General features: G+C 40.5%; 1 protein-coding gene across 1 annotated transcript in view; it reads right to left on the reverse strand.

The window, feature by feature from the left end:
* The window catches only part of ALG8 (ALG8 alpha-1,3-glucosyltransferase), a 152,120-nt gene that overhangs the window by 70,539 nt on the left and 60,659 nt on the right, over nucleotides 1-20,922 (reverse strand). The window contains exon 3 of the mRNA XM_086933905.1: nucleotides 15,588-15,781. Coding sequence (XP_086790031.1) covers nucleotides 15,588-15,781 — 194 coding nt within the window. The remainder of the gene's footprint in view (nucleotides 1-15,587; nucleotides 15,782-20,922) is intronic.

Raw genomic sequence — 20,922 nt, forward strand, 5'->3', positions numbered from 1 at the left:
CCATGGAAGTTTGGCACGAGCAGCCAGGCTTATCTTCAAGGCACTGTGTAAAGTATTTGCAACCACACTCCCAGTAGCACAGTGATAACACCACAAATGGACACCACACTGGTTTTTATAAAAATAGCGTTATCTTTATCAAAAGGAATACAATGAGACAAAACAATAGAAATCCAACATATGAGTATTCATAATATATCACTCTGCCGGTTATTAGGCCAGCAATCACTTATAAGTTCCTGCGGTATTAATGAGCAGTTCACAATGATCTCCTGCAGTACTAATGCAATGTTATGCAGTTCGGAATGTAGTAATAAAACAGTCCTTACTGCATGTACTAATGCAGTTCGCAAAGCAGGAATAATGCAGATCGTAATGCAAGAATAATGCGATTCGTAATGCAAGAATCAGGCAGTTCGTAATGCAAGGAATAATTCTGTACACCAATCTGCGCAGTCAACTCGGGCCCCCACTAGCCCCCAACACCAGAGACAACCGGCATAAGATTTAAGGGATGCCCCCGGTACTGCTGGGCAGGTACGAGCCGCTCGGGGACTCCGCGCATCTAACACGGTGCAGCGGGAGACAGCTCGGAGCACTCCTGTCCTCATCGCGCACCCTTTCCCAGGCCACACACACTTGCGGACCCTGACCGGAGTCCAAGCCTTACCTGAGGGGTGCGCTGCCTCGCTCTCTCTCTCCGCTCATCAGACGCCCTGCTGGGTGGCCCCGATGATGTTCAGCTCCGTTGTTAGGCGATGCTGTAGCAGGATGGGTTACGGAGCTGTCTTCTCCGTTGACGATCTTGGGCAGATTCCTTTTGGTGAATAATGATCACGATCCCTTTCACCTTGCAGCTTTCTTAGCTTCAATAAATCCTTTAGCACGTTGCGGCTTGGGCCGGTGGCGGTGATCCTCACTCACAGCCGCTGTTACGATGACGGCTAGGGCCACAAACGTTAATACAGCAGCCTGGACGAAGTTTCACGCTGCTGGGGCAATGCAATCACGGGGCACCTTGTAAACAGTACCATGGACCACAAGGCAGTCTCAGAAATCCTGTAGCACGTTGTGGCTCTGGCCGGCGGCACTGATCCTCACTAATAAACAGCCTCAGTTACGATGACAATGGGATCATGGGGCACCTCGTATACAGTACCACGGACCACACGGCAGTCCCAGGCGTGCAAAAGCACCACACACCAAGCGCCGCTGAGGCACGGTTGGAAACTTATATGTTCCTGAGTTTTCACAACAGGGGACCAGCTGTCCTCGGGCCCTTGGAGACACGCTACTTCAGGACACAGCAAAGTCCTCACAAGCAGGGAGATGCAGCACACAGCAAAGTCCCTTGTCCTCTCCTTAGTCAAACCAGCAAACTGCAGGCCAGCCCCAGAACACACAGCAAAGGCAGTCCTTCTCTTCATTCTCTTCAGCTGTTCTTCTTTGGCAGAGGTTCCTCTTGAGCACGAAGTAGGTTCAATCCGTTTTCAATCTGGATTTCAGTCTTGAGTTCAGGGGTTTCAGCTCTCAAACTTATACCCCTAAATGCCTTTGAAGTCTTTGTGTTCAGGGGGCTCTGACCCCAATCCAAACCAGACCTGGGTGTCTTCCTGCCAGTGCACACCCTCTTCCTTTGATAGTGCAGGTCTGGGCCCCAGACGCTCAGCAGGAGGTGGAGCCATCCTTTTGTGGCAGCAACACAGCCCTCTTCACAACCAGGGGGGCTACTCCTACCCCCTCACATCAAATGCAGTCTCACCTACCCCTCTCCAAGGTCAGGACACTCCCCAGACCCTGTCACATCCAAATCCAGATGGTCAATACACAGGCAGAGGAACACAGGATGGTTTAAGATAAGAAACCAGCCACTTCTAAAAGCGTGGTTTCTAAGCACACAATTCAAAAACCATCTTCAAAAAAAGATGTGTTATTAAATTCTCAGTTCAGGCACACTAAACTCCATCTTATGCCTATGGGAAGATATGTTGGAAACATGTGGCACATCATTCCCCATTCTGTCCTATGTGCAAGATGGGCTTGCAACAGTGAAAAACGAATTTGGCATTATTTCACTGTCAGGAGGACATGGTACACACCTCAGTACATGTCCTACCTTTCACATACACTCCACCCTGCCCAGGGGGGGTACCTTGGGCCTACCATAGGGGTGTCTGATGTGCATAAAAAGGGAAGGTAAGACCTGGTAAGTGGGTGCACTTGTCAGGGCAACAAGGCAGATAACAACTGCGCGCAGGCACTGCAGTGGCAGGCCTAAGATCTCTTTTTAGGGTTACTTGTGTGGGTGGCATAATTAGTGCTGCAGGCCCACTAGTAGCATTTGCATTACCAGCCCTGGCACACATAGTGCACTTTACTAGGGACTTTACTAGTAAGACAAACATACCAATTATGGACAACCAATTACCTTCACACGTTATACAGGGAGCACTTGCACTTTGACACTGTTTAGCAGTGGCAAAGTGCCCAAAGCATCTAAGCCAGCAAAATGAAATCCAATACAGCACCAAAAATGGATGAGGTAGAGGCAAAAAGTCAGGGGTAAACACGCCAAGAAATGCCAGGTCTAACAACTCCTTTCCAAAATGTCAAGTAGGGAGGGGCAGGACATCATACTATGAAGCATTTCTGTCCTGTGTTCTCCACATCTGGGGGAAAAGATGCTTCAGTGGCCCCAAAGGTCCTAAGGCTTTTACCAGGGATGAAGTACGCTCTATGCAAGAAGTAAAAATGTATTAACTTAAATCTGGCGTTTCGTGAGACTTTGTATGTGTTAGCGAGTATTGTGGCCCATTTTGCCTCAGTGATTGGGATTGCAAGGTCCTCCTCCCATTTCTCGCGTAATTCTACTAATGGAGCAAGAATATCAGCCTGCAGACATGTAACTGCCTTGGGCCTGCTGCTCGCAGTGCAGAGAATCCGACAACATTGGTGAGCTGGGGGGACCTAAAAGTAATCAAATGCTAGTAGCACCCCGTCCCTATAGAGGTCTCCTACACGTGTTACTCCGTTCGAAGACCATTCCGCTAGCCACTGCAGTGCCCCTCCTCCTTCTCCAACCCTCGCAGTGAAAGATCTGGTGAGTAAGGGAAGCGGGCCCGGGTACGTTGCAGGCAGCTCTGCCAGCACCGCCGGACAACTCACAAATCCATGAGCTCTCCCTTAAGTGGGTGTCCAGGCACCAGGGGGACGTGAAACAAGATTTGGAGGCTCAGGATGCTACCGGGAGCATCTCTGCCAGGGTTCACCCGTGAGTAAATCCAATAATAGAACCACATGAGCACCGCCGCTAGATAGTAGTGCTCAAAGTCTGGTGCTGCCAGCCCCCCTCAGTCGTTGGTCAGTGCAGTTTAAATATTACCACTCTATGTCTACCAGTCCAAGTTAGCTCAGTTATTAGGGAATCCAATTCTCTGAACATTCTGGGGGGAATAATGACCAGCAGAGTGGGAAAAATGTATAACCTTTGAGGGAGTGCCACCATTTTTGCTACTGACTCACTACAGAAAGAGGCAGGGACTGGCAGAAGTCCACCCTCACAGGTGTTGCCTCTCAGATCTCGAGGTTGGGGCTAGTTTCTGCAGAGAGGGAATAGTTGAGTTTACTGCCAATCAATGCAGAGGCCTAAAGAGCTCCAAATTTGCTCTGGAAGTGATACCGCTCTGGTTAAGTCCACATCTACAAAACTGAGCGCCTGTTGCCAGCTAGTGACTCGACTGCAATGGCAATGATAGAGCGAGCTTTAGAAAATATTTTATTCTAGCTCGTGACGTCATACTCTCATAATTTGAATTAATATATTAATAAGTGTTTGCATGATTTGTTTGATTAATCCAACCTAGATTAAGTTTGCACCACACATGAACACGCGGGAAACTAATTAAATGTGCTCTTGTTGCAATTGCAAGTCTGTTTTTGTAACACATTATTAATATTGTCCTGTTTGTTATGTCTGTCCTATTGTCTTTGTCACTATTAATATGCAGCTGATCATTCATGGCATGTGCTTTTATATGTGCTTACATGTATGTCCTATGTTGTGTTTGTCTGTCTGTGTATTATTTAATCATCTTTTTACTCTTTCAGAAACATAAAGCTGGATTACATGAAGAATGGTAGTTATTATATGAGTTGCTTTATTTGTTTGCTTTTGCTAAATGTCTTTTATTAGTGGGTTAATTAATAATTAGCAGGGGCTGGGTGGTACAGAAGGGTTTGTTTTACCTGAATTAATTATTCTTTTGTGTTTGTTTAAATAATAGTTTTCTGAAAAAGTGACGCAAGCTGAAAGTGGCGCAGTGACGCAATCTGAAGCAGCGCAGAAAAGGCCTGCTGATATTAAAACCCACATGAGACAATTTATTCTGAAGTGGAGGAAAAGCCTTTTACTTTGAAAGCTTCAAAAAATGAACTGCTAAAGTCAACTCTGTGGAGTGGGTTTGGATGTGCCACAAAGCTCAGAACGGTCTGGCTCAAGGCTAAAAGGAAGAGACGTGACAAGATTTCATATTGCTTGAACATTTTTGCTACAAATTGTAGCGGACTATGGAACTGTTGTCAGGATTCTGTGCATGGACAATGACTTTGTGTAAAGCCTGGTCTCGTGGTGGAAGATGTCACAGTTTACTGTGGCGTGAGGTGATTCAGCCAATGGAGAGCCAGAATTCAGCAGTTGGAATGTGAAAAATAGTTAGCTCAGCTTTTTTAGAGTATAAGAATAGGCGTTAGCTGCAAACTTTTGGCTTACGCTCTTGATTCCAGAAGGACGTGTTCTGCTGTCCGATGATTACACGTAAGAAATATAACTTTTAAGACTTTGTTTTCAGGCGATGAGGGTAGCGACTGAGAGATAGTTAGGTTTTGGAAATGCTCTTCCTTTTCACTTATTTCTGCTAATTAATAATGTTTTCTTGAAATAAGCTCTCTTTATAAAATGCTGAATAAAACTTATATGACTTTTTCTAATGTTTGCTTAATAAAGTTCCAAACCTAAGTTTTCTTAAATATGTTTAAATAAACTTTTTCAAATGACAAGCTGGTCTTGTTTATTGTAGATAGTTTATTGCTAAAAGTTATACAACATATAGTATCCATTCACCTCATTCACTATGTTTATGGGCCTGGTATTGATTAGTAAGTGTGATAGTGGATTGAGCCATCATTTATAAAGAATTTTAGTTTCTAGGCTCTATCAATTGGTAGCATTCAGACGGTTTATATGTTGTTTTTGACATGCATGTTACATATATGTTGGTATAGACATAGGATTGATGTTTAACATATGTTAAGTTTTTGATTCTGTTAGGTTGTTATATGTAGTCTAAGGAATTTTTCCAGTAGTGTGAAAGATTCCTTGTTAAATTGCTGGCCAGCAAGATAGTGTAGCTAGAAGAGTTACACAGTGCATTTGTCTGTTTCAAAATTGTGGTATAGCATATATCACGTGTTGTGGGCGTACAACACAAGTTTAGGGACCTTAGATTGCATGGTTGAATGTGTAGTGAGGATTGCCTATGAAATTGTAGCATTAAGCAGAGGGAGCTGGTGAGCCTGTTTTAAAGCTTTCTGTGAAAAGAGTAGTAGGAGTTAATTCAAACTCGAGTGAAGGGTAAAAATAGCGTCGTCTATTCTTATCAACGTCTGACGTTTTCTGTGGTTGGTTCAAGTCCTGCCAAGAATTCGTGTGTGTGTGAACAGGGTTTTCTTTGTTTGAAAGGGTGTGAATGCTTTGTAAAACTGAAGGGTAGGGTAAGAATTGCCTTACTAGTGAATGAGACTATTCTGTGAGAATAGCGTCGTCTATTCCACACTAGGGATACTTGAATGAATGTGTAAAACTATCTCTTTGTTAGAGAAGCAGACAAATGGTTTGTTTTTATGTTGTTATTAATTGCGATTTTATAGAAAATGATTTAAAGTGTTTCTAAGTCTTTATGGTGAAGAAAATGCTATTTTAGGTATTGTGCGTTATTCAAAACTTTCTATAAGCATTTTGCGTTATTTAAATGCTTAAAAAACTGTCCCGATCGAAAATTGTAAGGGAGGGGCTGTTTGGAGGAGTGAAAGCGAGTGAGGAGACTTTGCAGCTGCAGCCTGCTGCATACGTCAGAGCTTGCCGCGCTCTGATTGGTTAATATCTCTGCACTGACAGAGTAAGCGCTCTCATTGGTTGAAGCACGATCCAAAGTTTAAATGGCATTTATTTGGTAAATTTCCTATTAATTGCGCTATTTTTTAAGGTGGGTTTGACTTTATTTTGTAAACTATCGCCTTCTATCTGCATGGTCTTTTTTTTATATAATATAACAACCCGCCTAACTGCACGCGTTCGCCTCGAGCCTATCTAAATATTTTGCTCGTTGCCCTCTAAATTGTGATCTGTTTCTTTTCTATATTCTGCCGAGCGTTCTGGTATTTGTGAAGGAGGGGGGAGGCCTGCGAGTGGTGAGAGGTGAGAGGAGCCGAGCCGACAGCTGCAGCGGCTGATTACGTCAGCCGCCGCGCTGTGATTGGAGGACGCGCCGTCAGGTCATACTAGAGCCGCGCTCTGATTGGGCGAGGCTGCCGAGCCCCCACAGAGGAGCTAGCAAGCTCCCGCGCTGTCATTGGGCAAGGTGGTCGAGCCCACAGAGGAGCCGGCGAAGCTCCGTGTATTATGTAAACGCGTTGGAGAGGCTTTAGTGGAATTTACTGCAGTTATTGAAGTTGGCAGCACCGCGTGCTGTTGCTTGCATTATTGGTCAGCCGCGCTTCCATTGGAAGTTAACGCGTCGCGTCATTGTTGAAGACGCGCTCTCATTGGTTACTGGAGCGTAGTGTGCTCCCATTGGTTATCGGCGCGTCGCGTCATAGGGGAGCCGCGCTCCCATTGGGCGAGGTTTCAAGCGAGGTTTGTTTGGCCATGATCGCGCTGTGTGAGCGCTAGTGATTTAAATTGCAAGTAATTCTGAATGACACGCTCTCGTTTGAGGAGCGTGTGTTAGGAAGTGTGCAGATTTTTAGAGAAGTGAGCACTGTGCTGTGTTGGCACGCTCTTGTCACTGAGGAGCTGAGGCTGGGAGGAGGAGGCTTGGTGGGGCTCCGTGGAGAGACGAGGTGCATCACAAGGGATAGGGGAAAGTTGGTAGTGACGTATGCAGTCACATGTTGTGTTATTGGAGGCTAGCTTTGTGCTGATTGGTTGTTGACACTACAGTGTCACAGAGAGCACGCGACCGGATTGGTCGAAAGACAGTAGACATTTTCATTGGCTGTCTGTTGTGAAGCCACATGGTGATTGGTCAAACACTTTGTTTACATTTCAGAGAAGTGATTTTCCCATGTTATTAATGCTTAAAGCTTTAATTCTTTAAATTAAAATTTATTTTGATATTTACCACTGATAATTAGTAAATAATACAGCAATAAAGACCCTAATTAGGATATTAGTACCAAAGGTGATTAAAATAAGGATATTAATTATTTAATTAATATAAATTAGATAAAAATAGTTGTTTTAAATTGCAAATAAAATTATAGTATTAACAGCATTATACATTAGAAAAAGTGTTTAGGATTATTTTTTTACAGGTATATGTTGCAGAAGGTGTGTAAGTGAAAAATAAGTACAATTAAAACACATGTGATTATTTTTAATGTTGTAAATAAATAAATATTTTGCGTCGTTATTGTTTTTGCAAATTTATGTTTTCCCTTCCAGGTTTATTAAAAATAAAGATACAGGTAAATTAGGAGTTATATTAAATTGATCAGGTTATAAAGTTATACTTCACCTGACCTTGTTAAATAAATTAATTAATTGATCAGTAAACGCTATTTGGACAATTAAGTGAACGTAATTATTTTTTGTAATTATTTAAATTAATTTTAATAAAGGTAAGTATATTAAAACATGGATCAAAATTATTCAAAGACGAAGAAAATGTTTTTCTGCTATCAGAAAATGGAAAATATATTCAATAAGGTTAAAAGGGTTGTTGCTACATGTGAGAGCAAATTAATATTTCCCAAATCAGCAAAAATAAATAATAAATATGTCAGAGTAGAATTTATTGATCATTGTAAAAATGATGTTGTAAATACAGATCAAGATAGAAATTCAAGCAAAAGCCCAGAGCAGATCAATGTGTCGCCAAGAGTCCCAGTCCAAATTAATAGAGTCCCAGTCCAGACCCTTTCTCAAGGTGTCACAACAGGTAGGTATGATGGGATGCCTAGTACCTCTGAAATTAATATTCCTGATCATGTAAGTTCTACAGGTGAATTAATTGAGCAGTTATCGTCCGTCATGGAAGTAGTGACAGTTCCTGTGACTAATGAACCTGTTTCCCCAGTGCTTAGAAAAGATGAAACTAGTCCCACAGCTTTAACGGTCCCAATTCAAAAGTTTGCTGAAAAACTTTATTCTAATGTACCTGAAAATGAGTTAGTAATGATTCAAACTCAGCAAGAGAAAGTGATGACTGTAGTTTCACCTAGTGAAAATACTGACGTTGACCTGACACAGCTTGGTGAGTATAAATTACTGGATAATACAATAAGTACAGACAGATTAAGAAGATTACAGGATAATGAGGACATGGAAGGCTTGAACAATACAGGTAGGTTTGCCTCTGCCCATATAAAAGATTTAATTTGGGCTTTGAGAAAAAGGGGTAGTCTGAATAAATGGAAAACAAAATGGACAAAGAAAAAAGAGAAGGAAAAAGCGACTTTAGCTTTTGTAGGAGAGTGTAAAAATTCACAGATGCAGAGTGAGATAAATCAGCAGCAGCAGTTACTAAATGAACAGCTACAAAATCAGCGACAGGTGGTGATTAAGCAGAATGAGATATCTTCGCCGCCATTTCCAAATTATGTTAATGAGCAGAAATACAATATAGATATAGGATTCAGTGGAGACAAGGAAAACAGACCTGATCCAGTTAAAATTGCAAACAAGCAGGGAAACTCATTTCCTATTGTTCCACAGTACAAGATGAAGCCAGAAACAATTCCTGTTATTGAAACATTGATTAAGCAGGGTGTCCTAAAAGAGATTGAGAACAGTCTTTGTAATTCACCAGATATGGGAATTAGTAAGCCAGATGAAATGCACAGAATAGTACAGGACCTGAGAAAGATTAACGAGATAGTTATCCCTTGTTGTCCTATTGTGCCTAAACTAGTAGAGATCCTTTATCAGATACCACATGATACTGAGTGGTATTGGGTCCAAATGCACCCAGAGAGTCAAATAATTTTTGCTTTCAGGTTCCAAGAGAGAATTCCTAGACAGGTAACTATTATGATTCAGACAATGGAATACGCTAAGACGCAAAAACAGGTAAGAATGCTCCTAGGCATGGTTGGTTACTGTTGCCAATGGATTAGTGCTTTCTCAGTATTTGTAAAACAATTGCGGAGACTGACAAAAGCAGATATAAGAGACCAAATTGTCCTGACGGAAATTAAACTTGAGGCCTTTGAGCAATTTAAAAAGAGTTTGTGTGAAGCTCCTGTTCAGGGCATGCCAGACTTCAACAAAGAATATGAGCTTCTAGATCAAATAGCAGAGATAAAATGTGCTGGAGAGAAAAATGATCATGTCTCAAAAGGTAATGAGCACGCAAGTACCATTGTTAAATTTTGTGCTCAGGAGTGGGTTGCAATCAAAGGGGAAACATTCAATGAACATGTTTCAAGCATCCTCATACTAATCTTTGCAATTCAGACATGGCAGGAATTAAAACAATTACAAGATGAGGCACATGATGAGGAGAAAAACACATGGTTCAAAGAAAGTTTCAGACAGCAAGAGGAAGATGACATTTGGATTAACAAAGATGACAGACCTATTATGCCCAATTGCATGATTACTGACATGGCACAGATGTACCATGATCCACGTCATTTAGCAAGAGACACAATGATTCAACTGTTCAGGGAAACAAGTCTAACATGTCAGAAAAACACATGCCAGAAAAACATTTCAGATCAAAAGACATTTGAGAATTTGGGAACCATATGCCGGGAGGGTGGTTCATTTGCAAAAATTCAAATAGATTTCTTTGAAATGCCCCAACAAAACAAACTGAGATATGTCATAGTCATCATTTGTTTACTTTCAAAATATTTGGAAGCTCTTCCAACAAGAAAGAATGACACAATTTCTGTATTCCATCAATTGGGAACACATGTGTTTGCAAAGGAAAATGAGCAGGCTCATGATCTATTGCCAAAAGACTTGGTCAGAACAAAGGTTCATCGGAGGAGAAACTGTCTAGTGCCCAGGTGGCAGAAAGCAAGTCAGGTGACAATAGATACTGGATGGATTCATATCAGTAATGCCCTTTGTGTATCTGAACATGATAACACTGATGAAGACAGTGAAGACACTACAACTGATTCAGACTCTGAAAAAGAAATTCCTGAAGAAAATCCAGATCTTGAAGATCGACAAGATGGTCGACATCTGGATGATGATGTCAATGCGAATGAAACATTGAATGAAGAAGATCTAGAGATTGTGATTCTAGATTCAGAAAATGATGAAAATCTGCTAGAAAAAGAATCTCAAGAAAAAGAAGAAGATTCAGAAGCAGAAAATTCTGAGCAAGATTCAGAAAATTCTGAGCAAGAAGATAATCAAGTCCAAGAGAGTATTGAAAAGCAGAAGAGTAGCTCTGAATGCGGGAACAAGAATCCTGAAACTGGGAAGCTAATGGTGATCCCTGAAGAAGAGGAAGAATTACCAAGTACCAGCTGTAAGGATGATGTTTCTTACGGAGTGAAGCTGCCGAGTAAAGAAGTTCCTTGGTACATATTTAAAGTCTCAGAAAATGTTACAGATGGGAGTGATGAAGAATCTGAGATAAGAAAATTCGGAAAAAAGGCTTGGAAAGCTGAATGTAAAGAAAGCAAGCCTGAGAAGAAACTCTTGAGAAAAGGTGATGTCTGGCCTAAAGGTGATGTCTGGCCTAAGGATTTAAAGTTCAAATATGAAGTGTCAAGTCAGAAGAGTGATTCAGACAAAAAAGAGCAAACTGAAGAGAAGATTGAAATGATTGCCAGGAAAAGCAAAAGACTATTGAGACCAAATGTAAAATACAAGTCTCCAGAATGGGTCTACATAACTATAACTATCACTCCAATAGTTGAGGAGTGCAGTAGCAGTGAAAATGGTGACAATGACTAAGTTTAGTTTTCTTTAAGTTAAGGTTTGGCATAAGGCTGAAGAAATTGTGTTAGTTTTCTTTAAGTTGAAATTATTTTTGGCATAATGCTGAAGAAATTTTGTTAAGATGACACAAGGTCGAAGAAATTGTGTTAGCTGGAAATACTTCTATGTAAGACACTAGGTCGAAGAAAACATGTTTTAGTTAAAAAAAAAAAAAAAAAAAAAAAGGAGGGGGTATAATATACTATGTACTCATTTTTCGGGTATAATATACTATGTACTCATTTTTCAAAAATTTTCAAAAAATTTTCTTTTTGTTTTTTGTTTTGTTTTATAATACTCAGATTGATATTTGTTTTGTTGGTGCAATTCAAAATGTAGTTATGCAATTTAAAACTTAGTTTCCTAAATTCATTGGGGGTTGGGGATTCAAAGGTGGAAAGGATTCAACTTAGCTGAATGAAGAAAGGGTAAAGGTTATAGAATTAGTAGAATGTAAGACTCACTACTCATTATGAGAGTTGCAGAAATATAGATGAAATTAGAGCTTAAATACTAATCCAGAGTAAGCCTGAAACATGTTCAATAGATAAAAATTTTAATTAAAATTTTTGGGTGTTGTTTGGTGATTTTGAAATCACCAGATGAGGGAGTTGATAGAGCGAGCTTTAGAAAATATTTTATTCTAGCTCGTGACGTCATACTCTCATAATTTGAATTAATATATTAATAAGTGTTTGCATGATTTGTTTGATTAATCCAACCTAGATTAAGTTTGCACCACACATGAACACGCGGGAAACTAATTAAATGTGCTCTTGTTGCAATTGCAAGTCTGTTTTTGTAACACATTATTAATATTGTCCTGTTTGTTATGTCTGTCCTATTGTCTTTGTCACTATTAATATGCAGCTGATCATTCATGGCATGTGCTTTTATATGTGCTTACATGTATGTCCTATGTTGTGTTTGTCTGTCTGTGTATTATTTAATCATCTTTTTACTCTTTCAGAAACATAAAGCTGGATTACATGAAGAATGGTAGTTATTATATGTGTTGCTTTATTTGTTTGCTTTTGCTAAATGTCTTTTATTAGTGGGTTAATTAATAATTAGCAGGGGCTGGGTGGTACAGAAGGGTTTGTTTTACCTGAATTAATTATTCTTTTGTGTTTGTTTAAATAATAGTTTTCTGAAAAAGTGACGCAAGCTGAAAGTGGCGCAGTGACGCAATCTGAAGCAGCGCAGAAAAGGCCTGCTGATATTAAAACCCACATGAGACAATTTATTCTGAAGTGGAGGAAAAGCCTTTTACTTTGAAAGCTTCAAAAAATGAACTGCTAAAGTCAACTCTGTGGAGTGGGTTTGGATGTGCCACAAAGCTCAGAACGGTCTGGCTCAAGGCTAAAAGGAAGAGACGTGACAAGATTTCATATTGCTTGAACATTTTTGCTACAAATTGTAGCGGACTATGGAACTGTTGTCAGGATTCTGTGCATGGACAATGACTTTGTGTAAAGCCTGGTCTCGTGGTGGAAGATGTCACAGTTTACTGTGGCGTGAGGTGATTCAGCCAATGGAGAGCCAGAATTCAGCAGTTGGAATGTGAAAAATAGTTAGCTCAGCTTTTTTAGAGTATAAGAATAGGCGTTAGCTGCAAACTTTTGGCTTACGCTCTTGATTCCAGAAGGACGTGTTCTGCTGTCCGATGATTACACGTAAGAAATGTAACTTTTAAGACTTTGTTTTCAGGCGATGAGGGTAGCGACTGAGAGATAGTTAGGTTTTGGAAATGCTCTTCCTTTTCACTTATTTCTGCTAATTAATAATGTTTTCTTGAAATAAGCTCTCTTTATAAAATGCTGAATAAAACTTATATGACTTTTTCTAATGTTTGCTTAATAAAGTTCCAAACCTAAGTTTTCTTAAATATGTTTAAATAAACTTTTTAAAATGACAAGCTGGTCTTGTTTATTGTAGATAGTTTATTGCTAAAAGTTATACAACATATAGTATCCATTCACCTCATTCACTATGTTTATGGGCCTGGTATTGATTAGTAAGTGTGATAGTGGATTGAGCCATCATTTATAAAGAATTTTAGTTTCTAGGCTCTATCAGCAACAATAATGGAGCAAGAAGGGCAACTTTGCTTAGTTCCTTGTCCTATAATATACGAGTTGGAAATAACTTTGCCAGTGCGAACTCGGGCTCTGAAGCCCACTCTAAATATATGATTATGTTCTGGAAACAATAGGCCTGACTTTAGCGGTCCAACACAGTGACCTTATTTTTTTAAACTACATATTATATTTTTGTATAAAAGTGAAACAATACAAAAACAGAAACATGATATAAGTCGTTCATAAGCTGGAAAACAGACCACATATAACCAATCCCTCTTTGAATTTAACAGCTGTAAACCCGAGACATAATATTCAATAATGAAAAACCTCTCACTCATTCTTCCTCAGTGCACAACCAAAGGTCCTTATTAAGAAATCAACAACCTTTTAAAATAAAGCCTAGCAAGAAAGTGGAAGCCCACCCTTAGAGAATGAAGCTGAACAATGTGCCATGCAATGTATTCAAATTTTCTCTCAAAATATATAGGCCTGGGTCTCAGCTAGCAAAGCACTTCAAACTTCAGAATTTAGGCAAGATTCACATTTTTAATACAAATATACGGCTTGAGAGGAACACTCAAAATCCGGATCAGAAAGGATGGAAATATGGCCAAAATAACCACGGTCTAGGTAAAAATGTTAAAGACCACTGTTAACCGGCCCAGCTGAGGTATGGTCCACCTGTGAAACAACTTGTAGGCAAGTAACAATAATCTCCTAACCAGATCCAGAAAGTTCTGCAATGTCAATGAGTCATACCTTATTGTTAGCATGCCATTTGCATAATAGAATACAGACATTTGTTTAAAATGCTTTTTACGAGGGAATCTATTAGTGTGAAGGTGAGCAGTAGATAGATTGTAAATGTAAAATGTAAATTGATACTTGTATAGCGCACTACTCACCTGCAAGGGTCTCAAGGCGCTTGTACGAATACCGCTGTGGAACCCATCCTGGCTTTCCCTGTGAGGCGTCCACTCCTGGGCACCCCCAAGGTGGAGGCCAGGCATCCTTAGCGTTGTGGGGGCCGTTGTGGAGATTAAGCAAGCTATTGCCCAGAGTTGCAGAGTGGGACTCCATGATTGGAATAGGCACCGAGGCGAGAATTATCAGGTCCGTGGAATTTTGAGCCCAAGACCCACCGAGGCGGGGAATTGAACCCTGGTCCCGGGCTAGACCTCTGCATCAGGGTCTGCCACTCTAACCATTGAGCCACACTTCTCCACCAGATTGAGTTAACTTCAGGTAATGAAGGATCTGTGTTCAACTCCCTTGGTGGTACTTTCGCCCAAATCCTATGGTACAACAACTGAATCCCCCTCAGAAGGTCGCACCAAACCCCTAGTTCTTCCAGTGTGTACTAGAGTGGGTGGAAAAAAGTAAGGAACACCAATTCAGGCTGCATGTACCCATGCATTATTGGTGGCTTGTTTTCGAGAAGCAAACATGTCTCACTTGCTAATATAAAATAATTCAAGATTTTAGATTGTTTTTTCTAGAAACCCCTTACTTTATAAAGAAGAATCTCATCTTTTTCTGCTCTGTCTTGGAATGCAGTCAATACTATTCGGGTGAGAATCACGCCAAGTGGGCTCAACATTGACAATGGTCTATTCAGCAACCGTGCCTTTTTATACTCCAGAACATATAAAGATCCATTCCAGTTTTCAGGTAAAATACCCATAGACCACACCACTTCGCATACTGCCAGGAACACCGCAAGATTACATTTTAATGAAGCGGTTGCTTTTTGGGATACACAGTGCCTGATGTTTCTACCTTTTGGCGGTCGTTAATTCACACCACGACAGGACATTAAACATCGATTTACCACGATCTGCTGATTATAGAGGATAGGCACTTGGCCAATAAAGAACATGATATTCTTTGTTATTTATGTGTGTAAATACTTCACTGGCAGTCACAATGTGACACTTCTGAATAAATGCTTGTAAACTAGAGGTTTTTTTCTTCCTAGCTTGCTTAATTCAAACAAAAACAAACAATACTTATCAATGCCTAAAAGGGAGCAAGACGTGTAAGTGGCACTCCAATCGCTCCTGGATTATAACAATTTGGAAACCAATGTTTTTTCAGCTTAAGAGCATCAGCACTTAACATAGTGGGTGTCTGAAGCCCAGAACAGTTCAAATATATGAATTCAGATTTAAAAGGAAAATATTAATTAACATATGCATTGTCTGCCATTATTAATCTGTAAAACAATCAGTAACCATTGCTAAAGCGCAGAAACAGAACAGGATGGATGCTCCGGTACTTACTCACTGACTGCATATATGAAGAGGACATCAGTAATGATAACAGACAATCGCTGGAAGAGAACGGTTTCCGTACTCGCATAGTTCAGGTTCTTCACCACCAACATCTCCTTATCAAAGTATTTTGCCAGGTGTGAAAGGGCATATTCAAACCAGGCAAAGAATGGAGGGTAATCCAACGTCCACTCGGAAGTCGCCTGATAGAGAGGAGAGACAAAGCATGAGTGAGCTCCAATGTTGGGAATGTTTGAAGACTTGCACTGTGAGACATACTCTATGCTTTGACCAGAAAGGAAACTGGTAATCAAACCTGAGCTTGATGAACACCGCTGTTAGGAGATGTGCACCTCTGGAGAAGAAAACCACTATCATGCCCACTACCAGGACAGATAAAAGGATAGGGGCTTCAAGTATGAAGGGCCTTAGCATTCACAAAACAACAGAATCTGTAAAAGAAATGGTTTGCAAGCACCAATATCCCTTTTCAGCTAAACTCACTCAGTGATTTCGAAAACGTTTTTTGGAACACTAAACTGGCTTAGAAATGGTTTCATACTCTCTATTTGGAAGGGGCGTGTTTTGGGTGTCCCTATCAAATAGCGATTCTGACCCTGTACATCAATGTTTTGCAACAATAATCTAAGTCACAAAATAATGAAAAGTTAGTGACACCCAAGATGGAGTGGGAACTGATTCGCAACCTCTTCCCCTTTCTGAATCTTGAAAAACCTTTCAGGGAGAGTCAACTCTCAATGAAACATTTTGTTTCAAACAAAGTCCCATTTCCTTCATGGAAAAACGCTACATTAACCTTACATGCCACCTTCCCAGTGACTAAGGCCAATAGCAGGGAATCGCAAATGCAACCTGTCAATGAGCAATGTGTGACTACTTTTCTTCAAATTAAATAATAGTACAAAAAGCGCCTAGGTTACTACTAGAAGAGTTTTTATTCCATTTTTACAACGGTACAGATAGAAAATAAACATTCATTTTGCAATGTGCTTTCCCTGATATCTACTTCATTAAAAATAATAATTGATTAATCTAAATGCAATATGACTGACATGACTTGGGATGTTAACATACAACCATTCTTTAACCTCTTTTTACCTAGTTCATGACTGGCTGTATGGTCTCAGGCACTGTGCTGAATTGATCCTATATACTTGAGGGGTCTGCCACTCCACACCTATCCAAGACACCCGAGTTTGAGTTAGGGTAATAGTTGTAGGGTGAGAAATGCTTCGGGGGGGGGGGGAGGTGGGTTCCATGCTACGATACATGCAAGATATTGGTTTTTAGTTTGGTCATTGTTTATGCCTTTTTTTCCTTAGGTTGTCACATTCACTTGGCTCTGCGTAGTTGGCACGAGACCCTTTCCTTCACGTATTCCCACGCAGGCCTCACTTATGGTTCCCTTATGGCCTCTTGTTACTGCTTCTACTGACATCAAATGCCCAACCATAAATTCCTACAGTGTCCTGTACTGCAATGTCAATGTTCTCCTAGATAAAAGCAAGCGTTCTGAGGTGCTGCATTATGCCCAGTGCTTCCTTCCCTCCATCCTGATGCTGCAGGAGATTCATCTCATGGGTATGAAGTGTCCGTTTCTAGCTAGAATGGGCTATGACAGAGTGTACTATGCTGGGTTCACCGGGGCTCTGGAGATGTGGCAATCCTCTTGCGCCGTACCTTCCCCATGGTAGTGTCCCAATAGTGGGTTGACTCTGTAGGTCGGTACAATGCTGCAACTGGCTTAGGGGAGGGTCGTCCGCTCAATCTTGTATGTATTATGCATTGGAGACTTTCCTGAAAACACTTGAGTTGGTGTCGCGCCTCCCACAGGGACAGACACTTATTGGGGGTGACTAACGTGGTTCCAAACCTCTCCATAAACTCCACTGGCCAGGTTTCCAACACTCGTAGCAGCTAGGGCCAGGGTGCTACAGAAATGGAGAGGTGGGCTGGGCGTGTGTGACATGTGGAGGATCTGGAATTTAAGACCATGCCAAAACACTCATACATCTGCCACCTACCATACACATGCTTGCATCGACTTGCTATTAATGCCAGCTGCAGATGTACTGTTGGTGTATAATGTTTGGATACTCCAACGTGGGATCTCGGACTATGCCCAGATTCTACTCCACGTTGGTGAGGCTGGTGGTGCCCGCCACACTATGTGGCACCTCAATGCCTGGCACCTCCAGGACAGCTCTTATCGAGACATGGTGGGACAAGAGATCATACGTTATTTCCGGAGAACGTCAGGTCAGTGCGCTCATCGGGCGTCATCTGGGCAGCATGCAAGACAACTGTAGGTGGACTCACAAAGGGTATCCTTAGACGGAGAGAAAGGGCAAGGGACTGAGAAGCCATTATGGCAAATTTTCTGAGACAAAAAATTAAGCTGTCTAGAGGCCAAAAAAAAATCAATACGGGAGGATGATTTAAACCTACCCGACCAACAAGTAAAATCAGCTTTCCGTTGGTTTATCAGGCGCCATGGATCACATAAATCGAATGTGGATATATAATTTAACATGGTCTTGAAGGATTTAGGTTTAGACTGTCTCTTAGGGGATGAAGTGGAATCTAACTTGGGATTCATCAGTATGTTAAAATCGCCACCTATGACAAAATTCCCCCCCTACCAATAACAGAGACTGAAACATAGTGTCATAAATCAGAGGATTGTCTTCTATAGACCATGCGATGGTGGCTATCAATTTTATTGTTGGGGACAATAGTAAAATTCCAATACGATGGGTCTTTAACACAGCATATTTACAGGAGACAAAATTAGAGATTACCGACTATATTGCCCGAAACATAGGCACTGCTCCTATACATATTATTTGGGACTCCCTAAAGGCTTTCATAAGGGGTATAGTCATTAGCAAAGATGCGGCTGAATGGCCCATCGTGAAAAATATTAGAAACTCTCTAATACAAAAAGTTCAGGACCTAACAACACAACGATTGCTCAATCCAACTAGTATTGTTCAGAGACAACTTAGTGCAGCCAAGCGGGAACTTAGTACCCATTACTATTTACAGAGCGAAGAGGCTTTTCGTAGACAATCTCAAAAAGTCTACAAAGACAGTAACTTTACGGGGACATTTTTAGCCTGGCAGGCGAAAGAACCAGGCGAAAGAACAAGCAGCGAAGAATATGATTCATTCGTTAAAAGACCCAGTTACTCATACTGAAACATCTGTTCAGGCGGAAATAAGTTTAATAATGCTTTCCCATTATGAAAAAATCTACAGCAGACATCATTCCATCGATCATCAAAAGTTGTCTGATTTTCTGAGGAGTCATGTACTTCCCACTCTATCTTCAGAGGATCAATTATCCATGCAAAGTCCATTCTCTAAGGAGGAATTGGAATTAGTTGTAAAAGATCTTCCATTGGGTAAGGCCTGCGGCCCTGATGGCCTTCCTTCTGAGTTTTTTAAGGCCTTTTTTAGTTCCTTTAGTGATCTGTTTTTGTTATTACTAAATTTATTGATTGATGGTGGGCAAGTTCCCGAATCTTTCAACGAAGGCACGGTTGTTAGCTTCTTGAAAAAGGGGAAAGAATCCAAGGATCCTAACTCATACAGACCGATCACGTTACTAAACTCAGATTATAAAATTGTCACCAAATTATTGTCACTTCATTTTAATAACATTACGGCTGATTTGATTCACCCTGATCAAAATGGGTTCATTATAGGAAGGCAACTATTAACAAACACACATTTTTTGACTGAGGCACTAGATTACTTCGACTCACGGGGGTTACAGGCCTTAGTTCTAATATTAGATGCTGAAAAAGCTTTTGATTTAGTGGTTTGAGACACACTTTTTATTATTTTGAAACATTTTGCGATCCCACAACAAATTATTAAGTTAATACAGAATCTGTACACTGGTGCCACTGCTAATATAATTATTAATAAATCCTTAGAAGGTTCAATCTCAGTTCAGCGGGAAACTAGGCAAGGTTGCCCCCTGTCCCCTATTCTTTTTGCTTTTTTTATTGAACCACTTGATGTAGCTATTCGGAATTGTGCACAGATTGTTCCCCCGGTTCTCTCTATGGCCAAGATAAAGTTATACGCAGACAACATTATGCTATTAATTAAACCGGATCTTTCATCACAGACAAAGGTTCTTCAGATTTTTGAAGAATTCGAGGCTTTATAGGGGTACCGAATTAATAAAAAAAATACAGAAATTTTGTTTTTTGGGGGAGCAGACCCAGTACTACATCCAGATCTGTAAGGCTGTATTAATTCAAAACCCAAAAGATATTTGGGGATTCTATTTTCTCCTATAGTTCAGGATTCATATATACTTAATTTTGTCCCTTGTTTGCTCGCTGGGATTCATTACCCTTATCTATTCTCGGACGAATTGCTCTGATCAAAATGTCAATACTTCCTCTTTTTAACTTTTTATTTTCCACTATCCCAGTGATTTTGCCTGGTTCTTTTTTCTCTACGATAGAATCTATGTTTTCCGCATTCATCTGGGCAAAAAAAACGCCTAGAATTGACATACGGACTTTATACGCAAAATCTGAACATGGCGGCCTCTCATTACCAAATTTAAAAGATTATTATTGCGCATACTTTGCGCAGTACTTAGATTTAAAAATACAATCCCAGGTGTGGATTTATTAATATTTTTTTTTTTGATTTAATATGCTTAGAAGTTCAGATCCCATCCCCACTTCTTGTGCTGAAATCTCCCAAATTTCTTCAATGCAAGACCCTAAAATGGTTTTTCAAACAACGAGATGCCATGCTTAAGAGATATTCCCTCCCGCTTCTCAACCTAACAACTCCCTTAATTGGTGCTTTAGCTTTTTTAAGGATCAAGATTGAACCCATAGTTATTGTAAACTGGGGTCGTGCAGGGTTTAAAACGTTAGCCGATTTTATGGGGAATGGATCCTGGTTAGCTATCAATGATATGACACGTTTGATTTCTGGTAACTTTTTGCTAATCGGGTCCTATATTCTGATTTACAAAACTCTAACACAACTAGACACCAGGAATATTAGTATCTCTTCTCCGTTGGCAGAAGACCTCTTTGTGAATAGCGTTATAAACAAACCTGGGGTATGGAAACATTGTTTGGCGCAAAATCGGTAGGAAGAGTTGTGCTCTAAAGCTATTCGCAAATGGCATACACAGGAAAATTTAGTGTTATCTTCCGATATATGGAAAACTATTAATCATTTTAATTTTGGTTTATTACGTGGTGCCAATTGGCGAAGAATGTTATTTTTTAGCAAATGGCTTTTGTATCGCACTCCTGCAATTATTGCCAAAATGTAT

The sequence above is a fragment of the Lissotriton vulgaris genome, chromosome 8 (assembly GCF_964263255.1).
Source record: "Lissotriton vulgaris chromosome 8, aLisVul1.2, whole genome shotgun sequence".
NCBI classification, from domain to species: domain Eukaryota; kingdom Metazoa; phylum Chordata; class Amphibia; order Caudata; family Salamandridae; genus Lissotriton; species Lissotriton vulgaris.